The sequence below is a fragment of the Lynx rufus genome, unplaced genomic scaffold, assembly GCF_022079265.1.
Source record: "Lynx rufus isolate CCGP_SWC_20201006 ecotype Redwood Valley unplaced genomic scaffold, mLynRuf1.p SCAF_16, whole genome shotgun sequence".
NCBI lineage: Eukaryota > Metazoa > Chordata > Mammalia > Carnivora > Felidae > Lynx > Lynx rufus.
Genome location: NW_025814830.1, coordinates 47,992,412 through 48,015,618, shown reverse-complemented (window position 1 = coordinate 48,015,618; position 23,207 = coordinate 47,992,412). Strand labels below are relative to the sequence as shown.

The following is a 23,207-nucleotide window of genomic DNA, read 5'->3' as shown; positions in this document are numbered from 1 at the left end:
AGAGGTTTATGTAGATCATGTTGTAAAATGCTACAAACAATGTCTTCAGTAAAGGATTTTAAGACCGCCAAGATCTCCAGGCTACTCTCTATCCATTTGCTAGGGCGGCTATAACAAAATATCATATGCTGGGGGGCTTAAACAAGAGAAATTTCTCTTCTCACAGTTGTGGAGACTGGGAGTCCCAGATGAGGGTGTCGGCAGGGTTTGTTGTTTTCCGGAGCCCCTCTCCTGTGTCTGCAGACGGCCATCTTCTCACCGTGTCCTCACATGCTTTCTCTGTGTGCACATCCCTGGTGTCTCTCTGTATGTCCTAATCTCCTCCTCTTAGAAGACACCAGTCAGACTGGATTAGGGCCCACCCCAAGGCCCCATTTTAACCTGATTCTTTAAAGGCCCTATTTCTGGGGCACCTGGGTGGCTCCGTTGGTTAAGCGTCCAACTTCGGCTCGGGTCATGATCTCACATTTCGTGAGTTCGAACCCCGCGTCGGGCTCTGTGCCGACAGCTCAGGGCCTGGGGCCCACTTCAGATTCTGTGTCTCCCTCTCTGTCTCTCTGCCCTTCCCCTGCTCACACCATGTCTCTCTCTCCCTTTGTCTCTCTCTCTCTCTCTCAAAAATAGACATTAAAAAAAATAAAAAATAAATAAAGGCCCTGCTTCTAAATACAATCCCATCTGAAGCACTGAGGATTAGGGCTTCCACACATGAATTTGAGTGGATGCATAATTCAGCTCGTAACAGTCCTCCCTGTGCTATTAGATGGCAGGTGGGAAAAGACATTTTATTTTGTTACTTTTTTTTATTTTAGAGAGAGAAAGAGCAAGCCCACGAGCAGGGGAGGGGGAGAGTAGAAGGGAGAGAGACAGAGAGAAAGGGAGAGGGAGAGAGAGGGAGAGGAAGGGAGGGAGGGAATCCCAAGCAGGCTCCACACTCAGCGCTCAAACCCACAACGCTGGGATCACGCCCTGAGCTGAAGTCGAGAGTCAGATGCTCAACCAACTGAGCCGCCCAGGCTCCTCAGGAGAAGACATTTTTAACCAGAGGCGACAGTGACATAGTCCAGGTGTATGTTATTAGTGGCATACTGGGACCAGGAAGGGCTTCTGGGAATTGAAAGGGTCAGATGGTACCATGTTCCTTGGGCCACGCTCTCTAAGAGGAATCGCCTCACCGAGAAGGTCAACTGCTCCTCTCTGCTTGGCAGTGACCGCCTCAGGGATTTGATTCCATTAACCGAACCAGCCTTATCTCCTCCCCTCCTTAGTCAGCCACCTCTGCCGTGTTTAGCTCAGCCTCTCAACCCCAACGACCCCATACTCACCCCTGCTTCTGAGATTTTGTCACTGTCCCTCATGCTCGTAATCCCTTGTTTTTTTTTTTAACCCCAACATCAGGGAAAGAATTCGTATCCCTCCAGCCTCAACCAAGCCCCACCTCATTCTCGAACCACCTCTGAGCATTCGTTCTCACTTAACAACATTATTCTCTCTAGCTCTTGAATCCAGGTTGCATTTGAAAGCAGGACCCCACGACTAAACACCTCAGTGTTGTCTCAGAAACTAAATCATGAACTTAAGGGTCGGGGAACGAGACGTCTGTCTCTTTTGTAGACTCGACATCATGAAAGAGTACTAGCACACAGTAGGCCTCAGTAATGTCACTACTCTTGGTTGACAGATACATATATATATATGTATATATATCTTTCATCCTTTTCCCACCTCTGAACTGTTTGGAAAGAGGAGCTTTTTTCCAACTTAATGTCCCGCTGCACGTTTAATATCTGGAGGCAAATCTGATGCCGGAACATCTCTCTCTGCTCCGTGTATTAAATCTATAATAAAGTCAAAGATAGATGGCTAGAAAGAAACCCTAAATCGTTTCTGAAATTATTAAATCTTCTAGTCTGAGGGCTCGGAGAGCCCAAGAAAATTTTCTTTTAATCCCTATGGGCTTTCCGTTCCATCGATGAAGTTACACAGCTAGCCTGAAAAGCAATTTTGTGAAATCATTTACCGAAGGGGAGGGGAAACATCGTTATGGTCATCCTTCTGCGGTTGGCAAGTAATAAGCATGCTCTATTCTCCTCTGGCCCAGGACAGCTGCATGGGCTTGAGAAATAGCTGGGTTTTGCCCAAATGCAGCTCTAAACAGATGTCTGCAAATATCGTCGAAAAAGAACCCTCGGAAAGTCGGTGGGTGTGACTGATGAGTGGCTGTGGACGTTTTTGTTGGCAAACAGGCAGCAGCTGTCTGTCTCCCCTTTGTGGGTGACTAGCTTTCGAGAGGAACCTGTAATTCCTTTGTTTTCCTCGTAACTATCTCAACCAATATGACTTCTTTTAAAGCAGTGTTTCTCACCTAGTTCCAGTTTCGCCCCTGTTCCCTATCCCATTCAGGGGACATTTGACGGTGTCTAGAGATATTTTTTATTGCCACAGCTGGTGTCTGACCAGAGATGCCGCTAAACTTCCTGCAATGCCCAGGACAACCCCACCCCCAGCAAAGGATAATTCAGCCAAAATGTCAATTGAGCCCAAGTTGTCTTAAAGTAATAATACCTTGTTTTAGTTACGTCTTGTTCACTCATTCATTTATTCATTCAACAAATATTTACTGTTGAACATAGAAAATACCCAGTTAGTCATATTTCTGTATATTGCCAGACTCATCAATCCACTCACGTAATGTGTGTTTATTGAGTATTGACTCCAGGCCAGGCACTGGGGTCCTGAATGGCACAGATGGGGTCCTTCCTCATCTGGGGTTTACTTCCTTGTGGAAGGGAGGCAGAGCCTCAACAAGTCAACAGATGAACAAGATAGTTTCTTTTTTGTTGTTGTTTATTTTTTTACTTTGAGATAAAGAGAGTGTGGGAGAGAGGGTGAATGGGAGGAGGGCAGAGAGAGAGAGAGAAAGAGAGAGAGAGAGAGAGAGAGAGAGAGAGAGAGAGAATCCCAAGCAGGCTCTATGCTGTCAGCGTGGAGCCCGATGTGGGGCTCGGTCTCACGAATCATCTCTTAGCCCTGACCTTGACTACTTCCAGTTTTCTCTCTGTCCTTGACCACTGAGAACCGGTACCCATGTAGTCCAGCCCGTCTACACCACTGAGATACCACAGCCAATACCGTACGGATGTCTGACTCGGTAAATTAAAAAGTTTTCAAGAAGAGTATAACAGTAAGCTAACCATCTTGGAAATGACACAGCGGAAGGAATGCCTGATTATCTGATTTAAGAAGCAGCTGAATCACAGTGACCATCTGCAAAAGAAAAAAGACTGGAAGGAAGCAAACCAAAATGTCATAGTGTTAGCCAGCCTCTGGAGTGTGGACTTGATGTTCATTTTCTCCTTACGCTTTTGTTCTTAATTTACGAGTTTCCTACAATAAGCATATATTTCTTTCACCATAAGACACAAGGGTTTTGGTGATGGGTGTTTTTTTTTTAATTTTTTTTAATGTTCATGTATTTTTTTTTAATTTTTTTTTTTCAAAGTTTATTTATTTTTGGAACAGAGAGAGACAGAGCATGAACGGGGGAGGGGCAGAGAGAGAGGGAGACACAGAATCGGAAACAGGCTCCAGGCTCTGAGCCATCAGCCCAGAGCCCGACGCGGGGCTCGAACTCACGGACTGCGAGATCGTGACCTGGCTGAAGTCGGACGCTTAACCGACTGCGCCACCCAGGCGCCCCTAATGTTCATGTATTTTTGAGAGAGAGAGAGACAGAGCATGAGTGGGGGAGGAGCAGAGAGAGAGGGAGACACAGAATCCAAACCAGGGTCCAGGCCCTGAGCTGTCAGCACAGAGCCCGACACAGGGCTCGAACCTACAAACTGTGAGATCATGACCTGAGCTGAAGTCGGACGCTTAACCGACTGAGCCACCCAAGGGCCCCGGTTGTTGGGTTTTTTTAAAGACCATTCATGATTCTGCAAGATCAGAGAAGCATATACAGCATCCAGAACGAGTCCTATTTGATTACACATGGAGCCTCACAAAGTTTTTTGGGAGGCAATTTCTGTGCTCAGGGAAGCCATTGGATTTTGGCCAACCTAGTTCATTAGGCAAATAGCACCAGCTTTATTTCCAGGACAATACCTACTCTCTGTTCCACAGACCATTATGTTTGTTAGCTTCTTTCAAGGATGTCTGTGATTCCCAAAAGTACAAAAAAGTTCTTGTACTGTAAGGCACTCACCCATGCAAAATGCAAAAGCCACACAAACACAAAACACATTCCCACATACTTTAAGATCTTTCTCAGGGGCTCCACGGCTTCCCACAGGCAACAGCCTGACCTAGGAAGATTTCTCAGTGAGATGCCCCTTGAAATCTAGGCTTTACTTCTTTATTTTCTCCCCACAGATAGCTACCACGACTGGCTTCCCAAATGTCCAAAACTTCCCCGATCCTGGAGAATTTCCTAGACCCGGCCTCCACCTAGCACATTCTACCTGCTGCAGTGAAGGTTACATTAGGGATTCTTGTTTGGTTTTGTTTTGTTTTTTCATGATTAAGAAACGCTTTCACACACGAGAACTTTCGGCAGATCGGTTAACGAAAACAGTCCAATACCAGATCCGACGATTCATGAATAATTACAATGCCCAGTGTGACAGCCAACAGCATCTCGTCCCCCAGGGTCTCCAAGCATCTGGGTTTAGCACACAAAACATTTCAGCTCTGAGCCATGGTCTGCCCCAACCTGGATGTCCTATGCCCACCAGGTGATAATGTAAATGATGTTGCAGCCATATCCATACCTTCTTAGAACCCAGGTGGATCGTCCACACCCATTAAAACTTGATGGCCTGAGAGGGATTCATGGTACAAATAGTAGGCTGAGGCACATGGGTTGAGAACCACTATGGAATTCAAAGCGTTTCTTACATCTAAAGCATGATACGGTAGGACAATGACTTTTAGGACTGTCATTTGAAACGAAGAAACCTGGAGAATAACCTTTGCATGAAAGATTAATTTTATCCCGGCCGCCCAAATCTCCCTGGACTAAAAACAGATTAATTGCTGGGGGGGAAACAAAACCCACCACTCTTACCTCCTCCAGGGCCCAAAGGGAGTCGACCACGGGCTTGATCTTCTTCTGGTTGTAGAGCTCAGTGAGTTTGTCCACTACTCCTCGAATGAGGCCCGCACGGCCCTGTTTGAAGAGCAGGTTTAAAAGGGAAAATCCCGCGATGACTTTGTTCTCTTCATAGAGCTTGATGGGGTTCACCTTCTCGACCTGCCACCACTGGAAGGAGAGAAGGTGTCGGTTACAGCGAACCGGAGCCGGTCGTGGTCACAGCCTTGTGGGCGGCGGACGGGGCCCCAGTGTGGCGGGTTCCAGGCGGCCAAATGGTGGCCCCTGTTGGGGTCATTTTTAAAGCTGCTCTCCAGCCAGTGTTGTGAGTGCACGGTGACGCTTAGGAGCAGAGCACGGGGGTCTAGGCAGGGGCAAGAAGCCAACTTTCTGAAAACAACCATCAGGCCTCGTGTCGTCGGAACGTGAAGGCCCCGGGTTAGGACGGTCCGCGCTGGAGTTGGGTCCTGGCTGCACCACTCGAACCCCTGTTCTTCTGTGTGCTTCGTTCCCCTCAGCCACGGACAGGGGCCGGGTACTGCCTCTCAGCTTTCTGGGAGAGTTTGGTGTATGAACGGTGGTGGCAGTGACGGGGTTGGGGAAGGGGCAGGGTGGCAGTGAAGGCCGCCGAGTGTGGTGGGGACTTGGTGGGATGATGATCCAGCCACAGGAGTGGCGTTCTAGGGGCAATAAGGGCACGCCTGGAGAGCTGGGTAGGAATCCAGCAGAGAGAGAGTAAGGGAGCATAACCCAGGCAGAAGAAACAGCGTGATGGAACCGTGAAGCCACTGGGATGGGATTAAGCCAGTGGTTCTCATCTGAGGGAAGTGTTACTCCCCATGGGACAATCTGGTCGCGTCTGGGGATGTTTTTGTCGTGGTGACTGGAAGGGAGAGGCATCTACTGGCATCTAGTGGGTGGAAGCCAGGGATGGTGCTGAACATCCTACATTGAGCAAGACAGCCCCTCATGATAAAGAGTAGTCCAGCCCAAGATGCCAGTACCGCTAAGGTCCTAGGTGGGGGACACCCAAGTGACAAGTGTGACTCTCTCTTTTCCAGCCTCTCATCCCCCAGGCCAGACATGAAAATAAGAAAAAAAAAAAAAAAAAACCCATGAACAGACTGCCGAAATGGTTATCCAACGGTTTTGTTCTGGTTTAACTGCATCTTCTTTGGTGCTGGTTAGAATTTAGAAATTCCAAGTTCTAGTTTCTAGAAGGCTGTAAGGCAAAATGGTTAATGGTTTAATGCACAGGCCAAGAGGCCTGTGATGGGTCCTTAGGAACATTCCTAATGTTTACATTACTGGTGTGTTTATTTACCTCCTGCCTTTCCTGGATCCTAAAAGCTCCCAAAAGCTCACAAAAGATTTTGGTATGTTTTTTTAAGCGGGAAAATCGTATTGTTAGGAACATACGTGTGAGAAAGACAAGTTGAAAACAGGGATAAGATGCACACACACAATTCTTTACTAAGGTACACTCCCTGAGGGCCCAGAGGCCAGCTCTAGGAGAGACATTTATTTGGCCATGGGCTGCTTGCGGCAAAAACAAAGCAGAGAAATGATTAATGACTTGTTTCACGGTGCATCTGCAATGTCTCGGTAAATGTTTGCGAAACGAGTGCCTGCTAACTCTGCGATTTCTGCACAGTTGTAGTTCAGTGGGCTCGAGAGCCTGGCTTTGAATCCCAGTTCTGCCACTTAATAGCTGTGCAACTTGAGGCCAGCCACTTAACCTCTCTATGCTAAGTTTCCCTACTGCGCCTCATGGCGTCATCGTGAGGAGTAAACGTGTCAACATATACAAAGTCCTTACAACAGTGTCTGACCTGGAGTAGGTCTGTATATAGACCTATAAATATAAATATAAAATATTTCTATAAATATAAAATATTTCTGTTATCTTAAGTTGGAAGGGATCTTTTTGATTTAGCGGAGAGTTCTGGATTTGGAGTCAGGGTGCTTTCTAGGTGTTAACCGTCGTGAACCATCTTTATGGTCTAAAAGCAAACGGCATGTTTGGCCAAGAGCGAGTTTGAGTTCTGCAAGGGTTTTAAGGTAGAACATACTTAGGACATCTGAGTGAGAAATTCTTGTATGGTTCCAAGTATGCCTTTAATTTCTAAGCCTTTCTCCAATGTATAGAAGAAAATTCCTTTCTAGAACCTTCTAAGCCTTTGTCCAACGTATAGAAGAAAATTCCTTTCTAGAACCTTCTAGAACAAAGTCATCGTTCCCCTCCTTGGCACGCCCTATCTTCATGTTGCTTCCAACTGACCAACCAATACAGGGCCAGGCCCCTGAAAGGTAGTTCTTCACCCCCCATATTTACCTTTCTTGTGATCGGCACCCCCGTTTCAGGCAGGAGAGTCTCAACCTCCCTCCTGGCGGTGTTTTTACGAGAGCTTTCACTGAACCTGGGCCCACGGCAGTCATTGCATTAACACCGTGTGCTGTGATTGTGCGTTTGGGGGAGACAGGGAAAACATTCTTCCACTTGCTTGCAATTTGGGTCAACGTGGTTACCCACAGCAGGCTGTCAGCATCACGTTAATTACAGCCACAAAACAGCTCTGAGCGGCATGAAGCCTGTCTTCAGAGGACTTGCTGCTCAGACAGCATCCCTCATCACACCCCGTGCTTGCTCCCTTGCAGATTCTGTAGTTGCAATGCTCCTTGACCTGAATGCTGAAGTTCAAACGCAAAGACAGCCTCTTTACTTCTACTCGCACAGGACAGGGAGTACTGATTATTCCAGAACCAGGGAATGTTCGGGGGTGAAGCCTTTCTCAGCCAGTGTTGGCCACTTAAGGGACACATGAATACCCCAGGGTACCACACTTAGAATCATTTCTAAACCCCTCTCTACGGCTTTCCCTGGCCACCCTATTCAAAATGCCTCCACTCCATCCTGCACCCTGTTTTCAATCCCTTTCAGAGTTCTTATGACCATAACGATAATCCTCGTCTTAATTCTGTTTTACTTGTTTCAGTCTGTCTCCCTCATTAGAAGGTAGGAGGCCCGGGGCGCCTGGGTGGCGCAGTCGGTTAAGCGTCCGACTTCAGCCAGGTCATGATCTCGCGGTCCGTGAGTTCGAGCCCCGCGTCAGGCTCTGGGCTGATGGCTCAGAGCCTGGAGCCTGTTTCCGATTCTGTGTCTCCCTCTCTCTCTGCCCCTCCCCCGTTCATCCTCTGTCTCTCTCTGTCCCAAAAATAAATAAACGTTGGAAAAAAAAAATTTAAAAAAAAAAAAAAAGAAGAAGGTAGGAGGCCCAAGGGGCTGCAATGAACCCATCTCATTCACTGCAATACCCTGGTATCTTGCACACAGGGTAGGTGCTTAGAAGATGCTTGCAAAGTGAGTGAGTCCATCAGTGCTACCCTGGCTGCTGTGGAGGAGGAGGAGGAGGAGGAGGAGGAGGAGGACAGGGAAGGAGGAGGAGAGGAGGGGAGAGGGGAGGGGAGCAGGGAGGGGAAGAGAGGAGAGGAGAGGAGAGGAGAGGAGAGGAGAGGAGAGGAGAGGAGAGGAGACAGAAGCAAGCTCTCACAGGAAGCAGAATTCCCTGTTGAGGGGGCAGCGGTAAAAATTGAAGTTCAAGCCCAAATAAGTTGATTCTAGCAAGTGTTTGCTCTAGGTGAGAATATAGATCTGGATAGTTTGGAGTGCCCGGGGATGTGGCTTCTCAATTGCAAAGTAACCGTTACATGCAGAGCATGATTACTGAAGCTATTGAAGCTACTGAACACAAAAATCTGCCTGTGTCCTAAATCACCCCGGGGACTTGCTAAAATTGTGGGATCCCATTTGTATCTCCAGCTCAGTAGAACGGAGATACAGAGAAAATCTTAAGAACCCCCCCAGAGACCCGGTCAGAAAGTGGCCACACTCAAGGTTGGTTTCTCCACGGAGCAAAGAAGATGCACGAGATGCCAAGTTTATTTTTGACCAGGGGTAAGAAACACAAAAACTCACGCAATCTCTGCTGAAATCAAAATAAAGCTTTTTTGAGTTTCTCTGAGGCTCGCACCTCTCTGCTTCGTTTAGACAAAGCAGCCAGACTATGCACACGGTCTTGCCCATGTGTAAGGAGCATGATGGGAATGCAGTCTCTATTGAAAAAGAATGGCACGGAGGACGGACACACCAGATTTAGGTTATTAGGTCAATGTCTTTACATGGAGGAGCTCACAACACGCAAATCACCACACTACCTACCACAGTACATTTGACGTGTGCGGATACTTACCGATTTGGCAAAGCTAAAGAAGCTCTTGGTCTCTCCAGTCACCATGTTGGATGAACCTGCAAATGAAGGATTCCCAAGTCAAGCTATTGCTAATGAAAATCAGCATCTCTTGCCACACGTGGAAGAATGGCAACTGTCTGGTCCAGAAGTGCCAAGAGCTTGAAAATAACTTCAATTCGGCCTCGGAACAAGGGGGGAAATGGAGAGGATGGGTGGCGTCAGGTTGACTTAATTTGAGCCAAGCGTCATGGGATCAAAGAGAAAGTACTATTTCTCAAGGTGACCCTGCCATTACTTTGGAAAGTTGGGCACGTAGCAAAAGTGTGACTTAGGCCCACACTCTAATGAAATGATGAGTTCCTGAAATGTCTTATTGGTTCCATTCTTCAAGACTAGAGATGAAGTCTTAGGTGAGCCCAATTCATGGTCTGAATTCGATTCCTTCACCAGTTAAGGGGCTCTGATCTGGGCTGGGCACTTAAGTGGCAGGGAGAGGTGGGGCTGAGTTAGAAGTTAGACGGGTGGAAAAAATGGGGTACAGAAGAGCTAATGAGGGTGAAATAGGTTCACGAGCCAAGGAAATGATGTGACCGGCATACCAGCTCCAAAGAAATCTGAGCAGGAAGGTCAAAACCGCTTGAGACAAATGGTGCGAGAAATGGAGATTTGCTGATGGGAACACGCAGTATTCGACGGGAAGATGAGGGAGGGAATTAGGAGGATTTTCTATGATGTTCTTACAGAGAGAAAAGCTCCCTTTGTGTGGTTCCTGGGGGTGGGGAGTGGATGAGAGCGCTCTTAACAGATCAGATGCCACATTGGTGTCTTTTCAACAACTCTGTTGCCTTGTCCCCAAAGATTGGGAATAAGTCCTTCTTAGTCCTTTTCCACTAGTGAATGAAAAAACAGTGTATATTCTGAACCTCATTATTTGGCCTGTGTCGTCTAGTAGCCAGTTATTCAATCACTGTTTCTGTTTTTATCACCAAGGAGGACGGTACTCGGCTCTCGTTACCTAGTAACTGATGCAATCAACTAGATGCTATGTGAGACGGTCAAATTATGTTCTTCCAAATGGCATCATGGAACTGGGGCAAAAACAGAACTGGCAAATAAATAAGAACCAATAAACTGTCCGTCTAACATTTGATTCACATGTTAGTCAGCGTTAGTATATGTGCTCCCGAAGCGACTACAGCTCACATGTTCATCATATCTGGTATCCCCGCATCGTGCACTGACGCTCACAACTCCTTTTATCAATAGTGGGAATGGGTAAAGAATTACGCATCCACCTCCAAAGACTTTCAGATGTGTGACCGCTATTGAAAATACTGCAACGCTCCAGCAATGGGAAGCTTATCTCCTCTCTTTCCGTCATAACGATGATGATAAAAAGATGCTCGAATATTTCTACCTCTCAAATAACTCTTTAAGAAGCTTCTCAGCGAATAGCAGGGAAATGAGCATCTTTTTCTGAGTTCCACAGAGTGAAGGCTCAACTTGCTATCAGACCGACAGGGGACAGAAGTGCTAAAACTCTCAAACGTTGGATAGCCCCAGGATCACTGGGCTTTAGAATGTGATATCTGGCTTCAGAGATGGTTTTTTGACTTTGTAGAGACTCATGTTGACATTAGTTTACAATCGTGTGACAGAAGAGAGAAAGAAGAGAGGAGGAAGGTCTGGGGTCTCATTTTGCTGGAGAAAATCTACCAGAGAACTTTCATAAATTCCCGCTCAAACTCAAGAGCGTTATCAGGGAATGTGCTCCAGCCATGCAGGGCTTCTTTGGAATTAGGACACACAGGAGGAGTTGAGAAGAGGAAGAGGCTGTGCTTTGCAATTTCATCTCTGATGGTGGAAAATCTCCCTTGAAACCCCCATATCCTCGCCGCCCCCTCCCGTCCTACTGTGGGTCCTTGATTCCTTCATTTTTTTTGGACTTCCTCTGAAGCCAGTACTATTTCCCACCTGGGCCACCTTCTGTGGGTCAAGTCCCACCTCAATGGCTACACCAGCTTGGCCTTGCTTTACCCCTTTTGGAATGAGAAGTATTCATGGGGTTAACAGGCCAATAGGCATATACGCTTGCCTTTATAATTGAAAATAACGACTGGCAATAGCGAGACTATGGAAAACACTTAAAAATTAAGCCCCCCGTCTCGCTACCCCAACATATCAACACAAGGCATTTGTCAGTGCCTTTGTAAGCACAGGTGCAGTGCTCCCTGTTGCAGACCGTATCTCTGCTTCTCTTCGGCACCTACCGTATAAAATATAGGTTCCCAGTGGTTTGAGAAGGCTGAGACCTTTTCCAGTGTTGTCCCCGCAGAGGCAGTCCAGTACAATGTCCACTCCTTCCGCAGAGATTCTAAAAGGTGTGAAGACAAAGTAAGAGAGATACTGTAACGCTCATGTTAGGGACCAAACCAGGAACAGCAAGGGTTCTGGGAGCGGCCATAAATAGGCCAGAAGGCCGGGAGGTGGGTTTACCTTCCCGGGTGCAACTACAAGAATTTCACAACCTGGAGGCCGCTAAGAGTCTGGCTGGTGGCTGCTACCAGGGGCCAGCCCAGGTTAGGCGGGAAAGCATGGACATCACAGCCAGATACCCGGATTTGCATCCAGCCATGCCCTGCGGCCTTCTCCTTTGTTAGGGGCAGCGAGCTGTTTCTTCGTGGCGACCCATGAAATGCCCGGCCGATCGCCAGTCACGTAACGGTCGCTCCGTAAGTTAGTCGCTCAACAACTGATGTTTGTGGAGCTTGGGTAATGGGCCAGGCTCTGTCTGAGATGCCGGAGACGGAGTGGGGAGCAAAAGCAACATGTTCCCATCGTCATGAGGTTTCCCGTCTAGCAGGGATTAGCTTTTCTTCCCTTCTCCCTGCCTCCTCAGTGGAGCGCTACAGACCCGTTAGTTAACTCACAAACTTCTATTCATTCCATCTCTGGGTTCAATCAAAAATGGAATCTTTGAGGAAGAGGGCTAAATACAGAGGATCTTCCTCTCTGCAGTAGAAGGTTCCACAACAGAGAGGATCCACATTTGTCTTCTATTAAGCAGAGGAAGCATTTCTTGATCCCTTCTTCCATTCATTTAGGTATACGTTCCTTGATTCACTCACTTATGCATTTAACAAACATCGGTGGGCTTCCACTGTTAGAAGATATGATGCGGGAGAGAACTGCCAACAGGAAGGCTCCAGCGATGCTAGGGAAGATATTCAAGCCCCCGCAGCACCCACTTGTGGCTGGGCCCTGCTCTGCTTCGGTTTGTGAGTTTGCAGGATTATCTTGTCTTAGCACAGAGCTGAGTGTTGCCACCCTCACCTCCGAACAAAGTTCAGGCAGTGCCGCTCAAGTCAACAGCTGGGTCCTGTTTTCCCCAGTAGGAAACTGCACGTGTATGTCTACGGTTCAGACGCTAAGTCAACTGCCCCCAGCCCCAGCACAGCTGAGTCGTGACCTTTAAAGCCCTCAGGTCAAGTCCAAAGTCCAGTCATCACACTGACTCAACAAAAAAGATTAGTTTTAGCTTTTGCCTAATAGAACGGTTATCTGTAAAGACAGGGCGGTTCAAGTCCCACTTATAAGTTCACTGATAAATTCCCCACTATAGGGAATGAGGCCAGTGGATTTAAAACCGAAGTGGGCACCAGGATCTCCCCGAGGGCTCATTCCAACGGACTGCAGTTTGCCCTCCTTCCCTCGCCTCCTAGCGTCTGCTTCAGTGGGTTTTGGAGCGGGGGGGGGGGGGGGGGGGGGGGGGGGGCCAAAGATTTGCATTTCTTACAGGCTCCCCGGAGATGCGGATGCTGGTGATGCTGGCTCCACCCTTTGAGAACCACTGGTCTAAGCCAGCTACTGAGGAGTCAAGCTAGCATTACTGTTTTTTATTAATAATTAATTTGTTCATTAAGTATTTAGCCCTGATGCTGCACGAGGCAGCGGAGATACAGTGGTGAGACCAAACAGATTGGATTCCTCCCCTTTTAGAACTTCTGTGGGGCAGATGTTAACCCATATTTCACAAATGAGTATCAGACTGAAACTGACTGGGGTCTAATGCCACAAAGGTGCTACGAGACTGTGTCAGTCTAGTGTGCCCAGTTACGTACGCCCAAGAAGGCATCCCTGGGGAAAGGCAGAGCGTAGGAGTTATCTAGGTAAAGAGTGGCAGGAATAGTGTTCCTGGCGGGGGGTGGGGGGGGTGGGGACAGCATGTGCGAAGGTCCTGTGGTGAGAGGAGGCCTGTGAGCAGGAAGCCTGGGAAGCAGCCAGTTTGGCTGGAGTAGAGAAGATGAGAGGGAGCGTGCTGAGGTGAGACCCGAGAGGCAGGCGAGGGCTGGAACGCACACACACGGTTGGGTGGCCTCCAGGCTGGTGCCTCACCCCCGGCGATCAGGTCTCCACCTTGCTTCACGGGCTGGGTGACCATGCTCCTGTCTTCCTCACTTCTGCCAAGTCTTTCTTCTGCCAAGTGTGTTCGCTGCGGAGGAGGTAGGACCCTTCACTGCTTCTGCTGCCAGCCCTCCTGAGCCACCTAGTCTTCTACGTGAACTCCGTTTCCCCGGGGCCTCCTTCCTTTACTGCAAGACACCCACCTGTGCTCAGGAGCAGCCCTCACACGCTGGGCTGTGCACACGTTCTGGGGCACCCCTGACGGACCTGCCAAGGCCCAAATGCTCGCTTCTTGCCTGACGCTCCTCACATCTGGATTCCACCTGTGAGCGCCCATTTTCTGCCCCAAACTGCCAGGCACAGCTGCCCCATCTAGGCCCGTTGTTCTTTCCTCTGGGTCTGCGGAAATGCAGAACAGACCCCAGCAAGGGGCGACCTATAGCCTACTGCCCACTCCCTCCTCCTCACCTGCCACTCACTGCTCAGGGCATTGTGACCTTGTAGCTATTCCTGAAACCTTCCTGCCTCAGGGCCTTTGCATATGCTGGAATCGCTGCCTGAACAGCCTTTCCCCAGCTCTCCTTACAGCTGGCTCCTTCTCGTCCTTCACGTCTTAACCGACATGAGACTTTCCCCAGAGACGTTGTAACTAACCACACCACCTGAAATGGCAGCCCCAGATCGCCTCTCTTTCAGTTCCCTTTGCGCTTTCGCGTCTGTACCAAAGACACTCTTCAGTATCTATCACGGGCTGCGATTATTCTATTTGTCTGTCTCTTCTGCCAAAATGTAAGCCCCATGAGACGGGGACCGTGTTTGTGCTGCCTGTTGTCGTATCCTCAGCCCTTCTCATCCTGCCGGACACAGTGTTAGTTCTCAGCAAATACTGATGGATTGTATGAGTGGATGATGAGTGAATGAACGCAAGGCAACGAAGAAAACATTTTAAGAACGGCATTCTGCATTGCTATCTGAGTGCTTCCTTCAAAGGGAACTCACATTTCCTGAGCTCTACTGTATCCCGGGCATTGCAGAATTAATCTTTATGACATGTCTATGAGACAGGCATTTTAACTGCACTTTTGTGAGGAAGAAATGGAGGTTCTCGGATGCAGCGCCTTGCCCAAGCTTACGTAACTAGTGCACCTGCAATTCAAACCGCGGTCCAGTGTGATTCCAGAGCCATGGCCTTTTCACCGTTCCGAACTTAAGATTTAATAAACGTTCAAATCACTATAATTACGGAAGCACTGCTTTAGCAAGCAGCTCTGGGAAGCAGTCAATTTCATGCAGTCTCTGAAGGATTCTGGTTTAAACGCTGTCTTTAAAAATAAATACAGAGGGGCGTGTGGGTGGCTCAGGCGGTTAAGCGTCGACTTCGGCTCAGGTCATGATCTCGCGGTTCTTGAGTTCAAGCCCCGCTTTGGGCTCTGTGCTGACAGCTCAGAGGCTGGAGCCTGCTTCCCATTCTGTGTCTCCCTCTCTCTCTCTGCCCCTCCCCTGCTTGCACACTCACACACTCTCTCTCTCTCTCTCAAAAATATTTTTTTTTAAGTTTAAAAAAATATAGACATGCCCGGAGTTAGACTATGTTACTTCAAACAGAGAGGCCAAGAGGTTTCTATTTTTAAGCTGCTTTTTTGTCATGCTAGATGTTAGGAGAGGCCCCAGGTCAGGGTCCTACACATTGGTCCTAAATTTCCAGCCACCGGACAACCCCTTGCCGAGTGCTTAGGTCACACCGGACACTGGGTGTGCTGAGCTGGGGGTACACAGATGAGGGTTCACGTTCATCCCTGCCATCCAGGAGTTCATACCAGGGAAGACAGACTAAATAGACAGCCCGGACCTAATCACCATAGCTCCAACGGAGCCACTTGGGGTGACAGAAGATGGTCCTTCTGTTGAGTGCTAATGGGTGAGAGGAATCGGCCAGGTGCCAAAAGAAAGGCATTCCGCAGAAGACACTGTGATAGGCTGACCTGGGGCAGTGAGCATCGAATAGGCCCAAGGAGGAGGCTCTGGGACACCACCCATGGTAACGGGAGGCCCTGTCTGGACACCGTCTCCTTCCAGAAGGACACAAGAGTGTCTGCCACAGCTGATAACTAACATGGGGGTGGTGGGCAGGTGTGGGGGTGGCCTTAGGGCCCTAGGGCACTGGGCTCGGGAATCTGAATTTCATCTCAGTATTCAGCACTTCGTTTGCTACTTACTTGCTGTGTGACCTCAGGTGAGTTCCTTAGCCTCTCGGTGTCCCCAACTGTGGAAGGAAATGCAGCTGATAACACCCTCCCCAGGCTCCTCTGTGAAGCCTGGGTGAGTTTCTGCACATGGAACATGGTGCTTATGGTAGCTTCTGGGTCCACAGTAGCTTTTTTTATTTGTTCAGAGTGGGCCAACTTAAAGAGAATTCTTTCAGTGTGGGAAGAGTATAAACGAAAGACTGCAAAACGTCAACAACCCCAACCATTAGCCCAGACAACCATTAGGGTGGGTGGAGCCACCAGCCCAGAAACCACTAGAGCAGAGGCTGGCTACCCTTGACCCTGCTAGCACAAGGTGTCCCACGTTCAAGAGCACTTACGAGGTGCCAGCCACAGTGCTGAGCGCTTCCTGAGTCCCGTCTTACTGAGGACGCTTCACGCCAACCCTGTAACCCAGAGGCCATCATCATCCCCACGTAATGGATGAGGAAACTGAGGCTCCACGGGGTCAGGCAACATACCGAAGGGGCCACTGCAGGGAATGGGATTTAGGTGGGGGGAGGGGGGGGACTCTGGTTTGACCCATTACATCCATTACATCCAGAAACCAAGTGAGGGCACCAGAGGCAGAGCCGGCTTTCCTAAGATGAGCTGTGGTCAGCCCTGGTGACCGTCATTGCCACTAGTGGGCACACGGGCTCCCAGCAGGGGCTGCACAAAGCTGGGGGCTGCTCCGCGGGCAGCCTGCAGGTGAGTTTCAAAATGGATCAAGTGCCCCACCCCCATTCAATCATTACAAGCCCAACCAGGGGATTAGACGGAATGGGACTCAGTCGGGTCTATTTGGAATCAGGGCCTCCCTTACTCATATTCACAGTGAAGGGCACCTTAGCAGCTCCTTTTAATGGAACGATCATGAAATTCACAAGCAGAGCTAGGCAGCCCCTCAGAAGGTCAGGGGCCATCCTCATTTCTTAGCACCACCCCCCCCCCCACCGCCGCTGAAAATCTCTGGGGGTGTCCGCCTTGCCTGTGTGTGTGTAATCATAATTACACAGAAGCAGACGGGGGGGGGGGGGAGGGCTTTCTCCTATTGTCATAAATCTCCGCACACTCAAAGCCCAAACAGAAAGAGCCCCAGCTCAGAGATACTCTGGGCCCAATTCAGCAGAAAGATATTTGGGAATGGCTGATCGAAGGCTCCCGTGCCTGTCCTTCCTGGGTCCCCAACCCCTCGCCCCTTTATCACGGACGCCCCTCTTTGCTTCCCGCCCACGCGGATCCAGTGAAGAATCCCTCCTGAGCGGCGGTAGGGCCACCAGGGCCGTTGCTGGGAGAGAAGCCCTTGACTTTGCCAAGAAGTTAATTCCCCCTTTATTGTTACTTTCATCTCCAGCTGGATCTTTGGCTCTCCGCTCAGTGCTTCTCTTTCTGAATTCCTTTTTTCTCTGAGAACTCATCTGTGCCATCACTTTAACCACTTCCAAGCTCATGATGGGAGGATGAGGTCATTGCAGGGTGCCCGGCACAGGGTGCAGGGCAGGCTTCTCCCAGAGAATTGTGTGGCACACACAAGGGTCTGACACACGGAAGGCAGCGTGCAGTTCCTGGTACATAGTAGGCTTCTCACAGGGGGCTGAGCAGAGTACCCCGTGCACAAGAGGCTTTTCACAGGGTGCCAGGCACCGTCCCTGGACCATAGGAGGCTTCTTAGTACATGTTGACAATTACTTGTCAATACCACCTCTAGGAATCCTTTCTCGATCACATTCTCTGTTCTCTCCGAGTGATTACACCTCATCGATTTCCGCTGCCTCAGTTTCTTTACCTGTAAAACGAGGCACTTTGCCCTCGCAGGACCACCCAAGGTGCATGAATTATGGTCTAATCGTATGGGTCAGCAGAGTGGAGGACACCAGCAAAGCCTGGTGCAATTATCCGCCTTGCTTGTGCCCGCGCACCTTGCTGGGATTCGCTCCCCACCTCCCACTACCTACTTAGATGCTTCCCGTCCATCATGCTCCCCGCTGGGGGCTGCCCACCTCGGTGATCTCTCTCGTCTTTCTCTCCTCTATTTTGGAAGTCCTTACTGCTGGATGCACAGAATCCAAAGCTTCTCACTCTTCTGTTTGGTTCGAGCATAGTCAGACAGAGAAGGGGTGAGTGACGTAAAGGTTCGTTCTGTGTTACAAACACTTTGCCCCCATTCCCTTTACAATGCCTGCTGGAAGGCTGAGAACGGGTTCAAAGCAGCTTAGCAGTTGACTGGCTTATAAAAGAGTTTGCATCTTGGGGCGCCCGGGTGGCTCAGTCGGTTGGGCGTCCGACTTCGGCTCAGGTCATGATCTCACAGCTCGTGGGTTCGAGCCCCGCGTCCGACTCTGTGCTGACAGCTCAGAGCCTGGAGCCTGCTTCGGATTCTGTGTCTCTCTCTCTGCCCCTCCCCTCCTCATGCCCTGTCTCTCTCTCTCTCTCTCTCTCTCTCTGTCAAAAACAAATAAACATTAAAAAAAAAATTAAAACAAAGAGTTTGCATCTCAAGAAATTTTATGTTAATATTTTTTTTCCTGGTTGGATCACCACCAAACGCTGTAACAAACAATAACCGTGGTCCAAAAAGCAAAGAGAAATCACTCTGCATTCTACTCCTGCTGCATATTAGTGGTTAGATTTTTTTCCCACCACTTTCTTTTTTTTTTTTTTTTGTCTTTATGCGCCAAGAATTTATACAAAGCTGTGATCACAGTGTAGCTGGAATTTGGCATTCTGCTTTTTTTTCCCACTCAATATGCTACCGTGGGTATTTTTTCATTTTGTGACAGAATCTTCATAATTATCTTTTTTTTTTTAGGGGCTGCATAATATTCAAGCGCGTGGGTGTCGCATAATGCACTGAAGTGTTTTCCTCCTGTTGATAATGGAGGCTGGTTCTGAAATCTCACTGTAACAGACAATGCTATAATTCACCTTGTTGGCATATGTTGAACACCTACCATGAAGCCAAAGCATTTACTTGGTTCTGCAACAGGCAGCAGGTGCCTGTTCCTTTGGATTTTTTCCTGAAGGCAGGGGTGGTGGGAGAGAGAATGAACCTATCTGTGGCTTCCTAGTGATTTTTAATTGAATCCCAGGGTCTCTGCTTAAAAACATAAGGAATTGTCGGAAGTCGCATTTGAAAGAAGGTGGTGGGAACGTGGGTCTCAGATGCTGTCCCTTTCTGCTCCTCTGACATCAGCAGGAATCATTGACTCGGGGGCTAGGAAGGTAGGTCGAGGACAGTAAAGGGATAAGGGGATGGGAAAATTCTCCATGGAAAATGGGGAAGGCAGACTGTCCCTTTTTTTTTTTGATATTTTAATATTTATTTATTTTTGAGAGAGAGAGAGGGAGCACGTGAGCAGAAGAGGGGCAGAGAGAGAGGGAGACACAGAATCCGAAGCTCCAGGCTCCGAGCTGTCAGCACAGAGCCCAGTGCGGGGCTTGAACCCACAAACCAGGAGATGGTGACCTGAGCCAAAGTTGTGACCTGAGCCAAAGTGACCTGAGCTCAACCTACTGAGCCACCCAGGTGCCCCAGACTGTCACTTTTTCAGAAGAGTAGCTACCTCCTGACCTGGTTTTCCCATTGCTTCCCACACTGTAGTACCTCCAGCTCCTCTGGTCTCCTTTCAGATTCTTGAATTTAACCAAGTCTTTCCTGACCCTGAGCCTTAGCACGTGCTATTCAACTTAGTCAGAAATGCTGTTCCTTTGGCCCGTTTCTCATCCTTTAATGCTCAGCCCGAGTCTCACTCTTGGATGAACGCTATGTCTAATCTCCCTGTCTGCATATGTTCACCAGCAGCCTGCATATCTCCATCAGAGCATGTATCAAAAGCATAAACGAATCCATTTTTAAAATAGTGTTGTTTTTTTTTTAATTTTTTTTTCAACGTTTTTTATTTATTTTTGGGACAGAGAGAAACACAGCATGAACGGGGGAGGGGCAGAGAGAGAGGGAGACACAGAATCGGAAACAGGCTCCAGGCTCCGAGCCATCAGCCCAGAGCCCCACGCGGGGCTCGAACTCACGGACCGCGAGATCGTGACCTGGCTGAAGTCGGACGCTTAACCGACTGCGCCACCCAGGCGCCCCTTAAAATAGTGTTTTTATCCCTCTTCCCCAACTAGACTCAAAGCTCCACAAATATAGTGACGCTCAAGGTGGTTTTTTGCCGGATCTGCTGCCCTAGCACAGCACCTGGCCCATCAGAGACATTTGGTAGTAAGCAAGTCAGGGTACGAACGGAGGAAAGGATGTTTGCCAAAATATCACCTAAGAGGATAAAGGCAAAGACTGCTGGAGGGACACTGGCAGTCCGTTTTCCCGATCACAGCTCCAGAGATGCAAGTTACAAAAAGGAAGAGCTACCTGAGGGTTACGGAAATAGGCGAAAGTCTATGCCGGAAGTCTTTAAAATATGCCTGCAGTATCTACATATCTGAGAAACAGGTGGCGAACTTCTAATATCGAGTTTTGGAGCTCTCTTTCCATGTGCTACTGGAGATATCGGGACAGACTTGAACTCTGTGCAAATCTTTAAAATTAAAAAAAAAAACAAATCGGAGGGGTTCCTAGGTGGCTCAGTGGGTTAAGTGGCCAACTTCAGCTCAGGTCATGATCTCATGGTTCGTGAGTTCAAGCCCTGCATCGGGCTCTGTGCTGACAGCTCGGAGCCTGGAGCCTGCTTCGGATTCTTTGTCTCCCTCTCTCTCTGCCCCTCCCCTGCTCACACTCTGTCTCTCTCTCTCTCTCTCTCTCTCTCTCTCTCTCTCCCTCAAAAATAAACATGAAAAAAAATTTTTTTAAACAAATCTGAAAATCCAGACCATCAGAAGGCTCTCCTTTCCAAAAAACTCCCCAAATTTCACCTAATCTGGTCTCAGTCTGTCACCCTCACCAGACCTCTCATCCTCTAGTCCTTCAGGTTGCAGTAAGTTCTTTAGTATGAGGCTAGACGGACGGCTGAATTTCTCTGTATCTTACAACTTACTGCTGGGCAAAGAAAAGACCAGAACAACGGCCCTGAGACACCTCTGAAACCCCTCAGGAGCTGGGGGTGGAGAAGGGCAGCAGCAGAGGTGTGACCCACAAATCATCTCAAGGCAGCTGGGTTTTCTACCTGATTCCCTGTGTTGACGTGCACAAGGCCATAGCCGGTGGCTCCTGGATCATGAGTCGGGTTAGAAACCGACGTTCCCCGCCGTAGGAGATCAACAACATGATCTCCCTGCCTGCAGCCTCCCACCCCCCACCCCCCTTCATTCTCTGCACTTTTCAAAACTCCAATCCGATCATGTCACCATGTTGGCCCTTCGGCGGCCCTCGGTCACACCCAGGTTGGAGTCCGCGTGTCCTTGGTCTGGTATGTGAGTGAATGAGAAATAAACCTCTCTGCGTTAAGGTCGCGTTAGAGCAGCTATCGTAATTTCGCGCCGGCCGGTCACCCGACCGCACTGCTCCTCAGTTTCGTCGTCTCCACATGGCGGTACCAACAGGGTTGCGAGAATCCAACGAGCTCATACGTGTGAAGTGTTCAGCACAGAGCTGGTGTTACCAAGCCCCCGGCGTATGTTTCCTAGTATTACTATCACTGTTACTATCACGGGCCCTCGTCTAAATGAGCGCCGCTGTTTTTTTTTAAGAGGCAGAAGAGCAAGGGCCAACCTGGCCCTCTCTAGAGCACACACCTTACCTTTTCACTTCTTGCACGTAGTCTGCATTTCTGTCAAAGAGGTGGGTCATGGAGCCTTTGATTGCTTCGTGCTTGAAAGTAGAAGCTGTTCCAAAGACAGTCACATTGGGGACAGTGGAACACAGCTGAGCCACAGCTTGACCCTGGAAGTGAAACACAAGACACCGGTCACACGGGAGGGTCACCGCCCGACAGCCGGTCTCGCTGGGTGTAGGGCAGGACTTCTCAACCTTGCCGCTATTGACCTCTCTGAGGCTGGATGAGTCTTTGTCGGGCTCCGCTGGGCTTCGTAAGGTGCCTACGCAGCATGTCTACCAAATTATTCTACCTCCACCTGCTAGCTGCCAATAGCTCCCCTCAGTTTTGACCAGCAAAAACGCCAAGATGTCCCCGGGGGGGGGGGGACAGAGTCTCCCTTGGCTGACAACTAGGGGTGGTGGAGGAAAGTCCACGTAAGCCAGCAAAACCACGGTATCAAGACTCAACAACTATCATTTAACCACACTGAGCCTCAGGCTCCTCATCTAACCTTAGCAGTAATGGTACCTGCTCCATACGGGGGTCTCGGGAGCTGTTCGGGTTTGGATTCCCCCCCGAAGGCGACCCCGACGCAAAGATTTGAGAGCAAGTACCTCATCTGGAATACGACCACAGGAAATACCAGGGTATCAAGACAGAAATCGAAGGCGGCCAATAAAGGGTGTGCTTTCAAGGCAGCACCCAGTGGGTAACTGGAACTCAGTCCCTCTGAGGACCCCCGTGCACAAGCGTAGAATACACTCAGAGGTATCCCAACCACATGGTGAGGAGGCTGGAGTATTTTGATCCCCCGAATTCCCCTCGGTATCAGTCGGGGGTTGCTTCTACAGCGGTAACTCCCAGGCACCTCTGGCTTGCGGAGGCAAGCATGCTCCCACAGCCGGACGGAAGCCCTAAGTCAACAACCGTCAGCAATGTTGAGCGCGGACAAGATATGCTGACGGGATCGGCTACACGGTGTATCAAATGAGGCAATATGTCACACGGGTCAAGCACCTGGCATAACACGTGACACTTAAAATGAGGCACTCCGTAAATCTGAATCATCTGTACTCCTTTGGGGCTGGGATGTCCAGGCATATGAGGAAGAGCCCAACGCATGAGGTTTAAATATTGAGGGGTCTAAGAGAAATAACAAATGTAGTTAGACATGGGTGGTTTTTCCATGTCCTGTTTCAACAGGGTCAGAAATGTAAGTCATTGGACAAAATCCTGCGATCATGTGAAGTCAGAAATCTTCCAGTAAAACCCAGTTTGCTGGTAATTAAGGTGCCTTCCAAAACCAGGTACTGTTTCCAGTTTTCCACCTGCCATCTTAAGGAGGCAGAAATTATTCTACCAAAGTCACCTGTGAAATGTAACTTCTGCCTAACACTTCATTACATGCCTTCATGTTGGTGGACTAAATCAGGTTGGCAGGCCTATTTCTGGAAATGTTTTTTTTTTTTTTTCTTCCCAACATTCGCAATGAAAGGCAACA

At 49.0% G+C, this 23,207-nt stretch overlaps 1 protein-coding gene across 1 annotated transcript in view; it reads right to left on the bottom strand.

Annotated features, from left to right (window-relative positions):
- Positions 1-23,207, bottom strand: part of VAT1L (vesicle amine transport 1 like) — a 147,467-nt gene that overhangs the window by 63,325 nt on the left and 60,935 nt on the right. Inside the window, exons 4-7 of the mRNA XM_047079268.1 lie at positions 21,689-21,831; positions 11,613-11,716; positions 9,343-9,398; positions 5,069-5,263 (exon numbers count right to left, since the gene is read on the bottom strand). Of these exons, the coding sequence (XP_046935224.1) occupies positions 5,069-5,263; positions 9,343-9,398; positions 11,613-11,716; positions 21,689-21,831 (498 nt within the window). The remainder of the gene's footprint in view (positions 1-5,068; positions 5,264-9,342; positions 9,399-11,612; positions 11,717-21,688; positions 21,832-23,207) is intronic.